General features: G+C 35.9%; 1 protein-coding gene across 4 annotated transcripts in view; it reads left to right on the top strand.

The window, feature by feature from the left end:
• The window catches only part of FIG4 (FIG4 phosphoinositide 5-phosphatase), a 74279-nt gene that overhangs the window by 41944 nt on the left and 17126 nt on the right, over positions 1-15209 (top strand). For all 4 annotated transcript variants that reach the window (XM_062572654.1, XM_062572655.1, XM_062572653.1 and 1 more), the window contains exons 16-22: positions 779-917; positions 3792-3850; positions 4074-4221; positions 5077-5160; positions 8592-8787; positions 9863-9945; positions 14311-14400. In XM_062572654.1, coding sequence (XP_062428638.1) covers positions 779-917; positions 3792-3850; positions 4074-4221; positions 5077-5160; positions 8592-8787; positions 9863-9945; positions 14311-14400 — 799 coding nt within the window. The remainder of the gene's footprint in view (positions 1-778; positions 918-3791; positions 3851-4073; positions 4222-5076; positions 5161-8591; positions 8788-9862; positions 9946-14310; positions 14401-15209) is intronic.

Genomic DNA, 15209 nt, shown 5'->3' with positions numbered 1-15209 from the left:
GGATAAATATGTGCACATGCTTCATGCATGCACATATGTGCCATCTCAAATACCCCAAAAGGAGAGAAGTCTTGAACTCTAGTAACTGGATGCTGACTGAACAGTAGCAGCATAAGAAGCTGCACTGGCCTGGCTGTCTGGAGGCTGAAAACGGGGAAGACTGCTAGACAAAAGAGGGTGGTAATATTCAAATTTTGAGAGTCTTGCAGACATTTCTGTGTCTGGGACAATTCCCCAAGTTGTCTAGTCAGTCTTCATTCCTCAAGTCTGGGCCTTCAAATGCAGCAACTGCCTTGGATTCATTGAGCTGACAGAGAAGGAAACCAGTGCTGGGAGAAGAGATGTAAAGTTTTTGTGTTGTTGCCTCCCTCCTCCCCTCCTGCAAAGGACAGTGCATCTTTTGCCATTTCTGGAGCTTCTTGTTTTACTGCAGCCTGTTGCAAAATCTTTACTTTCACTGTCATGTATCCATAAAGAAATGGACTGAAAAGAGAGGGCAGAATAGTGGGAGAGCATCTGTTTTAAATTATTGTGGCAGAGGTGGGGGACTGAACTGCAGAACGGGATTTACTTCTGCCTAGAACGTTCACAGAGCTCCTCCTCGGCGTAAAGTCATCTCCAAATGAAGCCCAGTTGCAGTCGTTGAAGCCCAGAGCTCCCAGCAGAAATCTTAGGACAGACACACTCAGCGTGTGAAGAACAAACCTAGCAAGGGAATGGCTGGTGGGGACTGAGCTGTACCGTGTTCCTGGCAGTGAGTGTACATCTTGTCTAACAGATGCAGACAGGCAAGATTCCATTAATCTGTTCCTGGGAGTATTCAAGCCTACAGAAGGAAAACCGCACCTCTGGGAACTTCCTACCGATTTTTATTTGCACCACAAGAACACTCTCAGGCTGTCACAGACCAGGCGAAGGTATTTTGCTGTTCTTTCTTTTTCTCTTTGCTTTTGCCCTAATAAATTTCAAAAACACATGCAGTTAACCAAACTGGGCAGTCTGTCAAACTGGAACAAAAACTTGTTTGCTATTTCATAAGCTTTTATTAAAAAAAAAATTAAAACTTTTTGAAAGAGATTATAAAAAATGTTGGACATTGGTGTTTTGAAGAATTTCCTTTAGGACTTTTATTTCCTTTGTACAGAATAAAAAAGTTTCTTTCATATGAAGTTCTATCCTGCAGTGTGAAATGATTCACTATTTTACTGAAGGACAGTTTACCAATGTGCCATTAAGCTGCATACAGGGGTGGTTTTATTGGTCAGCTTTTTTAAGTTAATGTTGAATTTGAGGTTAAGATGAGCATTCAATTAATTAGCTTATTTATGTAATGCATTCTGTCTGCAGCAGTGCATATAAAGAAGCCCATACTACTTTTTACCTTCCAGACGTTATCTGGCCTATTTTGAAGGGTTTTTTTGTTGATTTCCATTCAATTGTAGTTGCACAGTGATATACAGAAATAACAGAGCTAAAGCATAGAAGTTTTAAAGTATTTTTTAGCATGATTGCCTCTCAATATGGAATAATTTAGTTAAGAATTGTAAATATTGAGTATAAAAAATGCTTTCTCAATTTTACTAATAAGGGCAGTGCTAGACTTGTACTAGATTATCTGCCTTAGAAATTTTCCTATTTATATTTCTGTTCATTCTGTCAGTTGTAAAGCTCAGTCTCATAAATAGTAGATCAGAATATCTGTATTTAGGCTTTTACCTGGGGAAAATTCAAAGATTTTAAAAAGTGTACATGATCCGTGTTAGCTACTTACTCCATTAACTCATCATGGCAGCTGGCATGTGATGTAACTGTTTCTAAATTGCAGTCCTTCTGTATTTTCTCCTGAGGCTTTTGTTGATGCTAGCTCTTATCAGCCATATAGCTAAGCGCTAGTTCAGCCACATATGAAACATGCAATATTAATTTTATTGCCTGTTGATCATGAACAGTACTGTATGTACAAGTGAATCCAGCTGATATACCACAAATACAAGACTGTTCCTGTCTCACTTTCATCTGTTACTCATTTGTCAAAACCTGTCCTTATTTGTCGTAGATACTGTTCTCAGGTGAAATAGAACATTTAGAAAATGGTAATATTCTTCATTTACTTGTTAATTAGTCTCACCTTTCATTCTGGTTTAAATTTATCTTCTGAACATCTATAATATTCAACCAAGATATTTTTTCATCTGGATATAATGACACTTCCATGTAATAAGTTCATGGGTGAAAAAAACTCCTCCAAGTAATTTTTGTTTGTTTCTACCAAACTATTTTAGAAGCTCTTTGGATAGCTTCTTCCTGTCTCTTTGTGCAGTGCCTCTATTCGATTCCTTGGGCACAGCAGCAAAGGAGATAATAATGAAAACTCGTAATGAAAACAAGGATTATAGGAAGGGAAGGAAGATGATGTTTCCTGTAATTGAAGCTTCTTTTCACTGTCTGTGCCTTTCCTACATTGTATCTGTTTCTTCATCAGAAAGAAGAGATTTCATAATGAGTTTCACTTACTACTTTTACATTGTTTGTGTGATTGACATGAAGGCCCTGTTAAAGATGGGTAGGAAGACTTTCTGTTGTCAACTTACTTCCAATTTTTGTCCAGCAGAAAAGCTGGATGTGTCTGCAAAGTTTCTGAAGGCACTGGAAAAAATGACATGCTAGCATGTCCTGTTTTACCACTTCATCAAGGGGCGGAACTGTCAGGCACAACTCATTTCTTTTTGTTTAGGACATACACAGTTGTTGGAATTGAAGTGTGTTGCCCTACCTGTTTTGCATTATTCTCTGAGTTTCGTGAACAAATCTGTCTCTGGGCATGGGAATACCCCTATTGTTTCTGCTCCAGGTAGCGAGCTGCATTGACATCAGTAGGAGATAATCCCTGTAATATTGTGATTACCATCCTTGCAATATTGTGATTACATATGTATTTGAAATAAAATCAATGAAAATAACTGAATGAATGTTTTTTCAAACCAAGTAATATTATTAGGTAGTAGTAACTGTCAGAATGATTTAAAGAAAATTTTAAAGTGTATTTGAGAAGAGAAAATGGAAGTATGTAAACATGAATGAAAGACAGAACACTTTGTTTTCCGAATATTGCTTGACTTCCTTTGTTTGCTTTTTCAGAAACAGTGCGTAAGCTTCCAGCAGACCTTGTTTTTGCTGTTAGCTTTGCCAACATACAGTTATCAGACTTGGGACAGCTGTCTTATCAAAATGCTTTTCTACATCAAGAAGACAACTGCTTTGACAATGTTCAAATTTCATATAATTGTTTATTAACAGTGAGGTTCATTTCTTCGTACCCCTTTCCCAAATTTACAGATCTAAACAATAAATATTGGGGGTGGAGAGGAGGTTTGAAACCAGAGCAGAACAGATGCATCTGGAGTAAGCTTACTTTACCACTTTGCATTTTCTTCATTTTTTTCTCCAGATACCATATGTAATAGAGCTTAAATTTCAGTACTTTAGGTAAGCATCTGAAATGGTGTTGTGTTTAATGGAGGGAACCCCCCCTCCCCCCCCCGAAACTCAGAGAATAATGCTTTTTTGGAGCTCACATGTTTGAAATACATGTCTTCAGAGCAAAGTTGGGGCCTATTAATATCCTCCATCCAGGGATAATTCTTTATTTTCTTCCACACTTGAATTATAAAGATGATTGTACCAATGTGAAGCTGTATGGTTGTTAAACTAGTATGTGCAAATGTTTAGATTGGATGTGAGATCAAATCTTCTGAGTCAATTGTGTGTGTGTGTGTGTCTTTTCTATACAGCTACACTTACTGGTGGACCACAGATGTGCTGAAGCATTTACCACTTCCTTTTGATGAAGGTAGGAACTATGTTTGCTCATTGACTTAGAGAATGTGTTGAAAGAAAGAGTTTTAGTCCCAAATGCTTTAAGATTCTTGGATCATGTATTTTTAAAAAACACTGTCTTCACAATGATTACAAAATCTTTTTTTTTCCACAAGAAACTATGATTTTTTTTTCAACTGCAAGATGCAAGAAGGATCTAACTCTTCATGTATGGATTTGTGTTTCTTTTTCCCCAGTGACATGTGCTGAAAACAGACGCAAGTTGATAGTGAAGAAGTTCCACAAGTGCGAAGAGGAAATAGATATACACAATGAATTTTTTCGGCCATATGAGTTGAGCAGTTTCGATGAGACCTTCTGTTTGGCGATGACTAATTCTACACGGTACATTAGGGATGTTTTAAGATTGTAAAGCCTGCACTGGAACTTGGTTTGATGTGATTTAAGTGTACATTAGATTTATTTCACTAAGCTTGGGCAACATGGTAGATGCAGGTCTTTTGGGGTTTTTTATTGTTGTTGTTGGTGGTGGTGATTTGGAAGCTTCAAGTTTAGTAAAATTCTAGAAACTGAATGACAGTGCTGAAGTGGCATTGCAGCTCTAAAAATTTCTGTTAAGATACACTAACATTTACAATTACCTTCCGTTATTGAGTGTACAGTGGTTGGACATTCATGAGCTGAGAAATGGACTTCTCTCTGTGGACTTTGCAGTCACAGAGACTACCCCAAACCATTTTTTTCCTAATTGTTCTGTTTTCATTTTACAATTCTTTTCCTCAGTTCATCAGATTCCTGCAGCTGTTTGTTTTTTCTTGGCAGAAATCAGTTGCATATTCTAAGCATAATCTTAATCATACTTTAGCTAAATGTTTTGCATGCAAATTATGTTTCATGTAGCTTTTTGACCCAATTTGAGTGTTGGCAGCATCTTGAAAACAGTGGAGCTGAGTCATAGGGCTTCCTCAGTACAGGAATATGTCACTGCCTCCGCCTCCTTGGCGAGTGGTGATTTTTGCAGCTGCTTTATGGGAGTATATAATACAATCGAAAGCTTCTTAAATACCTAGAGGCTTAATATTTGGGTTATGTTAACTTAAAATAATGAAGTTAGAACTTGATAATAATGATTTTTTTTAATTCAAAGGGGGATATTACAGGTGGTTCTGAGAATTTTGAAAAGTATATTTTGTGTATTAAACTCTGCTCATGGATGAATTTTCCATTTTCTTTTGCCAGAGATTTTATGCCCAAGAATGTGGGCATTGATCCAAGTCCATTTACTGTTCGTAAACCTGATGAAACTGGAAAATCAGTGTTGGGGTAAGTCTGAAACATGAAATTTTGTTATGGTTTAACAATAGAGAAAGTCAAGTTGTGATGCATGAGATTAGAAAGAGGTTTGGACTTTTAGAAGGATACATAAGCCAGACTTGCATACTTCAGTGGGGTTTTTGTTGATGCAGGCCTCAGCTATAAGATGTCAGTATGCAGTGGCTTATAGCCTTATGCATGTAGAGCAAACTTTATGAAGTTGTTTTAAGTGAGAATTAATAGGTGAGAAATAGATCTAAGTCAGTTTTTTCAAGTTCATAGTACTAGTTAAATGAGAAGTATAGGAAAGAATGAATACAAAGTTACTGTAAATTTAAAATAAGTTAAAGTTGTATGTTCCCTGTTACGTGGGAAATGAAAAGCATTCCTGATGATGATTATGAGGACTCTTCCTGAACCACTTCACTCTCTCCTAGGTACTTCATATTAACGAAACCTTTTATCAGTAATGAATAAACTTATGCCATCATAAGTTTTAAATTCTTCCTAAAACTTATTTTAAAAGTTCTGGTTTTGTTCCTCTTAAAAGCTATGAAATTTGACTGTCTCATAAATAAGATCCAGTGTGCCTTGACCCTGAAGGACTTGCTGTCAATGAATGCTGGGAGTAGACTATGCTTATCACTAGCGTAGTCTAGTGCTAAGACTGATTTCATGCTACTGATATTCCCTGTGAACAGACCAAAAGACTATTTTGACACTTATACAAATTTACCTTCGCTAACAAGAACTATGAATATATAGATGCTTTTGAAGAAAAGCTTTATTCTTCTACTTTCTTATATGCATTAGCTCTTCTGTCCAGATATACCATGAAATACTTGACATCTTTACATCTTTCTCAGGCTCTTTAAAGCTCTCCGTTGTGACGTTGAGGAATTGTTATTAAGTAGAGAGTTGGCTGGATCAGTCGTGTTCCAGGGTGCCTTGAGTATTGTTTGTAAGGCTTCCCATGCACTGGCCAATGCTGTAAGGTGAAATGTGGCTTTGATTGTCCAGCTTAGCATAGAGTGATCTAGGCCTTACCAGGAGATTCCTTAGATGAGTGAGACTTTATTGTTGAATGCAACAACAAATACAACAGTAAGTTACTGTTATTAAGGAAGTATCTCTTAGCAAAATTTTGTTCAATGGATCTTTCAAGCAGTTTCCAGGAAAAAAAGCCAAGCCATTTGTCCTATAACACATTTTCCAGGGTATAAACTTCTCCAGCATAATCTATGCAGGCAATTAGATCTTTTGAGAAGGGAATCCTGTCAGTGGCATGAGTTCCTCAGCACTTTCAAAGTAATACATTTTAGGCATAATTCAATTACACCTCCCCCACATACTTTTCTATTACAAAGTTTTTATATTCCCTAATTCATCCTCCATTTAGGAAAATGATAGGAAATTTCTATGTGGCACAACGCTGTTATTCTCAGTAGATGAGTTTTTGGCTTGTAGCTCAGTCTTAACAGTATTGAATTAACTTTGTCACATCCAAATTTTTCTTCTCTCTTCTCCTCACTCTTTTTGACCTTTTTCATCCTCTTCCTTTTCAGGAATCTTTCCAAGAGATCTGTTTCAACAGAAGTAACTGTCTTTACTGGATTTGAGTTCAAAAACCCCTGTTCATTTAAGATCATTTTTTTCCTACAGGACTGTTTCAAAATTAAAAAGAAAAAAAGTGATGACATCACCACTTTTCTTAAGTCACCTATGACTATATGGTGATGTTAATGTTAGTAGTTTTATAACATTTATGAGTGGAATCCTCTGTTTTTTCCTGACCCGCAGGCCACCTACTTCAATGTCCTGATCGAGTCATGATATCAGAATTATATTTGTTTCATGGTGGGTCAGAGTTTTGTAGTACAATGTTTTCCTGTTTGATTCCTCATAGTTTTCATGAGGCCTTTCCATAGGTTCTGGTATTGGTTCTTGTCCACCTCAACAAAAAAGAGAGAGTAATAATTTACCTATTTCTACATGTCTGCTTCATAATTGATTCTCCAGCATCCCTTGTGATCCTCTTGAAGATTGTCTTTGAACCAGAGTTAGGGTACAGAAGTACCTCCTGTCTTTGCATCTAGGAATTGTAACTATAGCCCTGAATTCTTGATGTGCCAGAGAATATAATCCACATGATCTGTTTTGGACATTACTAGAACAAGTGCTAGAAATACTTTGTGATTCCTAATGTGAAATTGCATATGCAGTATGTGCAAGCATCCCTTTGGACTTCGGACTTGCTTCACAGATGCTGAATAGACAATACAGTTGCTGTCCTGCCAGAAGTTTGGGATTGAATTATCCAGTTCCTACTTCAAATAGGAGATCTTGTTCCACTTCTCTCTGCTCTCTGTATTGGTAGTGATAGGTGGCTCTTCTGCACGAGGGAAGTTCACACCAGCAATTTGAAAGGGTGAGCTTGATATCTCCTGCAGAACACAATCTGCATGTCAAAGAAGAAAGGGGTAATTGAGAAACACAATGTTAGACATGCTTCCATGACTATCATATACAAATTACAGTGAGCAATACTGCTGTGCTCTTAATTACGTTGATTAATATTCCATTAGGCATATCCATCTGGCCAAGTAGGCCACATTTTCTACCTACTATGCAAACAAGTTGCTGTCCTCCTTTGTGTCCACTTTGCAGTGTTCTGAATTAAACAGAAATAAATAGAGGTTTATTTTTGTTTTATGAGCCTTGTAGAGGTGGTATCTTTGCCTTGCATATTTTTCAGCATCTTCTGATCTACTAGAAAATTTCTGGAGAATTTGTTAATCTATTTTTGTATTTTTGTCTGTCAGTGTTTTGGTCCCTGGTATTAGTTCCTGGCTTTTTTTTTTTTTTTTTTTGGGGGGGGGGGGGGGGAGAATGTGGGCAGAGGGAAAACGTGGGCCAGTTACCCCTATGAGTGGCTGACTGGCTGCTTACTCTCTTCTTCAGCTGTTAGTGTAGACTGATCTCCTTCTGACTTCCACCTCATTTAGAAAAGGAGGGAAGACTGAGATCTTTATTTGAAGATTACATCCTTAACTTTCTCTTTAAAAAAATGCAGTAAATCTTCTTAGCTTTCTATATATTTCTATCTAAGGAGATAGCAGTTTCTGCTGGGTCAGAAATTTAACTTATCTGTGCTGTTGTTTTCATCTAGGGCATTTATTCCAGGTGTAAGAATTCTTTTGCCATACTGTATATCCCTGGGACTTTTTATGCTCTTAGGTCAAGAACTTCTGAGAGGACTTGCATGTCCATATACTTGACAAAAAGTAAATCAGTTAGTGGATTCAAAAGATGAGCAACAGGTTGCTCCAGGGGATAAAACTCTTGCCTTCAAGTAAGATAGTAACTGAAATTAGGAATTTAAAATACTTTTTTTTTTAAATGTTCCTGTTTTAGTGAATATGCACTGTCTTTCATAATAGGAACAAAAGTAATAGAGAAGAAACTGTGCTGCAGCGCAAAACAGCTGCTAGTGCTCCTCCACCCCCAAGTGAGGAAGCTGTGTCAAGTAGTTCTGAAGATGATTCTGGAACAGACAAAGAGGAGGAAGGTGCTGTTTCTCAACGTTCAACTCCAGTAAAGGTGACTGATACAGGAGAAAATACAAAAATCACAGAGGTAAGAGATTACTGTAGTATATAAAAAGGACAGTCATGATCTTAAAATTCATATTTCGTTAAAAATACGATTTTTAAACAGTAAATGTTACAGAACAATTAGAAGTGGAGCATTAAACAATTAGGAAGGGAAAAAGGTCTCCAGTGTATCTTCTTTGTGCAGATATTAGCAAAACTGGCAATAGAACTTTGCTTTTCCTCCTATTGTGTAAGAGTCTTCATAGCTTACAGTGGAAAAATAACACTTTCAGAAAAATAGAAAATCTTGTTTGAAACTTACAGCATATGAAAGCGACTCAGGTCAGGTGTAGTCCTTAAAATTATGTATAAAATGTATCTATGCTAGTGTGTTGGTTCAGAGCGGGAGTGTACTTCTGATCTTACCCCCTTTACATGCTTTGCCTTGAATCGTTGAATGGCCTTGATGTATACAAAAGGGATTCCTTTTGGATGAAAGTAAACTGGGAGGTGATCTCCAGGAGCGTACATGATACACCTACCTAATGAACATCTAGTCCATGGAAGCTAATCTGAGCACCAACTCTTTCACTTCCAATTCTAATAAATTCAGTACTCAATCAGGTGAATACAACAGTAAGTTAATTTTCACTGTGGCTAAATTTCAACCTGATTTAGCTGCTGAGTTTTAAATTGCTATCTTCTACTTAAGTGTCAGAAAAGATCAAATAAAGTTAACTCCAAAAATTTGCATGACAGTTTTGTTACATTGGAACTCTTTTTGAGTACCACTGAAAACATTAGTGTCTTAGAAGAAGGATATGTTTGTAGAAATCTTACAAATTTGTAAAATACTTATTTTTTTTAAATAACAGCTAATCCTTTAGTTTCCTGTTGAACAAATATCTTGAATATTTCTAGTAAATCTTTTTTATTAAAGAAGATATTCATAAGCTTAGTTTGCGAAGACATCTAAGTTTGTGACCAGCCTGTTTGGTTTTGCCAGCTCTTTATTGTAATTATTTTCAAATTTAGAAATAATTCTGTTCTTTTAAGTAAACTTTAATTTGATGGTTGTTACAGTATCCTCAGTCTGAATCTTTGTTTTTATGTTCCAGAATGTAGTCCAATCCACAAAAGACGTGTATGGAGTTAATCTTTCAGATGTTCCTTCAGAAGAGGATCTCACAATATATACAAGGTGAAGTAAATTCCCAGTGGTAATCCGTAAAAGATAATTGAAACTATTTTAAAAAAGCTTGTTAGAAGTGCTACCTTTGACAAAGACTTATCTAAATTCTATATTTTAGAGATATTTGGAGGACTCTTACTATTAAGGCCGAACTCTTTTCAGGTCTCTTTTAATGCTGAATTCAGTGGAAGTTACACAGATGTCTCCAAATGCAAAATTTGGGACTTAGATGAAATGAAAGATGTTTCAGCAGAAATGTATAACTTAATATATTCCTAGGAATTAATGAGCAAGATCCAAATTAATAGTGATTCCATAGTTCCAAAGTATGCAGTTTGTGATTTTCACATTTGTTCAAATGTTGAATTACACCAACTTAAATCGCTCCTAAGTGATATACCCTCTTCTGTTAAAACACTCTTTAAATAAAACTTTTTCTTAAAGTATTGTCTTATGCATAGAGGTACGCATTAACTGTTACATCTTATTAAAATTTAAATACTTGTGTGACTTTCAATATTCCAGGAAAATTACTTTTCTGATTGATACTCAACCTGTTTCTTGAAATGCCTTGACCTTTTGAAATACAAAATCCTGTGTTTCATAGGGAAATCTGAGACAGTTACTAAATCTGATACAGATTCCAAGTAGAAAAGCTGAGAAAAATGACTGGAGTAAATGAGGAAGTCGCATTGTAGTGACATGGATGTTTATGTGACAGAAATTTATGCTGTGGAAAGGGCAGAAGTCAGTTGGCCTTTGCCATTAGCAGAGCTCCAAGAAATAAGACATGTAGGTGGTGCCTGTATTTACAGATATGTGTGTGTGTGATCTTAGTGTAGGGTGTGTAGTAATGTGCTGTCCCACCATTTCTTTCTTTGGAACAGCAGCATACTGCCACTTGCTTTTAGTAAATGGTTTCAAGAACTCAAACCACACTTCAGTAAGTGAGAATAAGATGTTGCGTTGTGCAAGGCAAAATACAGCTCTTTGGGTGGACCAGCAAGTTACCATTCCGTTTGTGGTACACTGCTACAATGGGAGGCAGCGTGCTGCCCTGCACGTGCAGGCTCTCCTCTGCGGCTGGGGCTGCTGGCTTGTTGTGAGCAAGGAGGGATAAGAGTTGGTGGGCAAACGTCAAGGTATCACCTCCCAGCTCCAGCTAAGTTCTAGCAGACACAAAAATTGCTGCTTTTATGCCAGGGTAACTTGGACTCTTACCCTGTACAAGACAGTCATCACCACTCCTGCAGGAGCCATGAACTGCCATCTCCACAAGAGCAAACAGCAAATCAGTGGTATGTTTCTGCAATGAAAGTTAGTGGCTCCCCTTGTGTTAGAAGCACTTTTTCTGAACTGCTGTAACCCCATATAGAGCATTCACTATATGATGCCATTATTAAAAAAAAGTGTATATTTAAGCTGTTGTTCTGAAGTACTCTCCTAAATATCATAGAATAACCCTAAAGCCAAATTGTTTTGTTTTTCTTTTAACTTAAGCTGGAAATTAATTTGGACTTTTTGAAATTTTATTAAAACTGAATTATAATCAATGCGGTCACAACTGAACTAAAACTAGAACTGATTTGAAAGTTATTCAGCTCCCTAGTGCAGAAGATCCCTTCCTGAGTCAATATTTTTCTTTGGAAACTAGTCAGAATAATGGGAATTCAGTATGGGAGATCAGTCAGAGAAATTTAGATCCAAATTAAAGACCCTCTTACTTTAGAAAGGTCTGCAATGCTGTTGCCAAGAGAGGAATTGCTTATGCAGGACACCTGCAGTGCAAATCAATTATGTTGGCTTAGTAAACCGATGTTACAGACACCTACTTAGACTGTAGAATAATGGAGTAAAAGAAAAGTGTGAAAGAAAACTATACGTCTTCTCAGAAACCACTGTGTATGTATGTTGGAATGAGTATTTGTGACATGATTTCTCATGTGCAATAACAGTAATTTCCTTGTTATATGTGACCTACCATCTTCAATTTGTGAAGGAAGTTTTAACTCACTGTGATCTCTTTTCATGTGACATTATGTGATGCCTTAGTGAATCAATCTTTGTCATGCATTTTAAGAAAAAATAATAGTTTCCTTTTTATTTAAAAGCCTTTTTCTATTAACTTAATTATTTAGGGATAGCTACTTCTCCTGACCTCTTTGAAGTTCTTTGGAATTCCCATTTCTAGCAGTTTCCTACATGCTGAGTCATTTGAAGCTCTTACACTTGAGCAAGATTGAAGAGGCTTTTTCTCATTATCTCTGCTGAAGTTAACTTCACCTATGTTCTTTATTTTTACCACTAGAGACAGTTCAACAATGGATGTCAATTTGACAATTTCTCTTTGGCATATATGATAGTTACTGCTGCTCCAGAAATGGCCCAGTGCTAACTGGTATCGACTACAAGTTACCTGGTGCTGATGAGCAACTTTGCGATAACATCCAGAATTGGAGTTATTTCCCATTTTAGCATTTTTCAGACTAGACTAACATTCAGTATATTACTACAGCAATACTGTAAAGTACATGGGGGCTTTGAAGCTATGTAGTCATATCCTTTTCAAGTCAAAAATCTTGCATTTATTTTGTTTCCTTCAAGCAATATGGATTTTAAAAGATATAATTATTATAAATTGTCATTTCCTTACTTCTTTTAGCTGACAAGACATAGGGCTATTTATGGCTTGATACGCTGATTTGAGTGGAAAGTATAGATTTTACTGAGATCCATTATTACAATGTACACCATTTGAGAATAGCAGCAGTTTATTTCACAGAATGATTACAGTTCTCACTTCAAGTCTTTTTCTATTCCATAAAGGAAATGGAGAGGTAAGATGCATTTTGATTTGATATTCTTTGACATGTTGTATTTTTTTTTATTAGCATCAGGATTTTCTCAATGAGGACTTGCAGGTATAAAGGACCTAAGGTTAATAAGTTGCTCTATGCCAACTGATCTATAGTAACTATATATGCAAGTGAAAAGTAATTTGAATCTGTTCGGCCAATTTTTACTTACAGCTGAAATAATTTGGGTTAGTTCACATCCAAATTGGAATAATTTGAGGATGTATACTGCAGCTGTGTATGGTACTTATTAATGTCTGGTAACTTGTGTTAATTTAAGCCTTATTTGCTTCAGAATGTTGAATAATTTGAAGCAGTTAATGAAAGTACTTAAATTCGACCCAAACATAGCTCACTATTAGTTAGCCTTTATTTGTTTTTTAAGCTTGTTTCAGTAGCAGACTCCAGCACTAGAAGATCTTTAATAGTTTTCTTTATTCTTGCTGATAATTCTCTCATTTAGAAACATTAATATTTATTCTTTCAGCATCTAAAGTAATGTCAGTTATGCTGTCTAGTTAAACTTAGAGCTAATTTGTTTCTGATGCTTTCAGATGTACAATATAAAATGTGAGTGGAGAGGGGAAAAAAACTGCAATAAGTTGTTTATGAATGTATTATTCCACTGTGGTCTGTACGCTCTTGTGTGTAGTTGCTTTTGCACTGTTAATTGTTCCTTATTAAAATTAAGTAAATATTTCAGAAATGGACTAATAGGACTATTCTTAAGCTAAATGGAAGCTGAATATTTAACACAATTTCAACCTAAGAAAATAGAAGAATTAAAATCTCAACTAACACTTAATTACTTTTGTTTTTAATAGCACAGACGCGTTGGAGATTAAAATTAAGTTGAAGTATAAAATATATGTATAAATGAGTGAATAAGACCAGTAATTAACTCTTATTTCCCTCCAATTCATTGCCAAGAGAAAAAAAATACTATTTTCCATCTTTAATGTCTTCTAGCAAACATTTGGAGACAGGGAGAACTCTCCCAAAGGACTGCACTTGTAAATAAGTGAGCTGGACTTGACAGCATTTCGGCTGGATAAAACAGATAAAATTTAGTTGAGAAATGACTTAAATATGAAACATGAGTGACTTTCCATCTATTGTGTTGACTTTTCCCATATTTTGTCTGACTGACTGATTCCTTTGGAAAAGATATAGGAATCCCTTTTCAGGAAGCCAGCTGTAGTATGCTGCCTGTTTTATAGGAGTGGAGGTTTATACCAGTTGTTCTCCCCTGCTGATGGTCCTATTTTGGTCTGGTGAAATGCTATGTTACACCAATTAATAGGCAAATCTTTTTCAAGCTAAAAGAAGCTACGAAGCTCTCACATGCGCCCATCATAAAGTTTTTAGAAACTCTCTTGTTTACCAGAGAGGTAGAGCACAATCAACAGTTTATATATCATGACTTAATGACTCATTTTTTGTGTCATTCTTGCTGAAGTTTTTGCAGATAGTTCTCTTACTTTCTTTAATTTATTCTTCTGTCTGCTGCTATTCACAGGTTTGTCCAGCTGGGACAGAGTCAACATAAACAAGACAAGAGCAGCCAACAATTTTGCTCAAAACACCAATTGGATAGGGTAATAAATCTGTAAGTATTCCCCCTCTCTCCCTTTTATTTATTTATTTATTTATTAACTTTTCTCATTAGACCTGAAAAACCCTTGGGTAAATCTGATGTTAAATTGTTAATGGGAGTCGTATGTCTGTTCTGTTGCTTTTACTTCTGTTGCTTTTATGGCACAAAGAGATTCTATACATAGGATGAAGAGTCAGATTCCTACTTCTCCCTGTGTTGAAACAATTTGTAATTTTAAAAGTGCATTTTTAGAGGTATTTGTTTTTAGTTTTTGTAGTACCAAAATTTTTTGTATTCAAGTAATCATGAAGTTAAATTCACCACAATTCAAAGTATTGAAGCTACTGAATTTAAAAGGCACTTTTTTATTGCTGTGATTGCTTTTGAAAGTGGGAGTTTGAAAGGGATTGATTGACTTAGGTATTCTTCATGAAAGCATTCAAATTTGCAATTCAGTCTTCTATTTAGTGTGAAGTTATCTAAATTTATTTGTCTGAGAAAGCTATGCATGCTTTGCATTTATTTTAATAAATGCTTGAGGAGTCTTGAGAAATCAAATGGAAGATTTTTATTTCTTACTTTTCTGATTGGCCAGATGTTGGAGAGAATAGGGTAAAGGGGGAACAGATTTCTGCTTTGTTTTGTATACTTGATAGACATCTTTGTTACTGGAGTCAGAGGATTTGTGCTACCTTAAACCAGTTGGCAGTGTGCTTTAACTGAAAAAAGAGCATCCTGAATCTTGCATAGACATTATTTCAACAGTTAAAATCCTCTGCATTTTCCTCAAAAGTATTGCCTTTTTTTTTGGCTATCTATTT

This window comes from Rhea pennata, chromosome 3 (assembly GCF_028389875.1).
Source record: "Rhea pennata isolate bPtePen1 chromosome 3, bPtePen1.pri, whole genome shotgun sequence".
NCBI lineage: Eukaryota > Metazoa > Chordata > Aves > Rheiformes > Rheidae > Rhea > Rhea pennata.
This window is presented reverse-complemented; position numbering and strand designations above follow the sequence as displayed.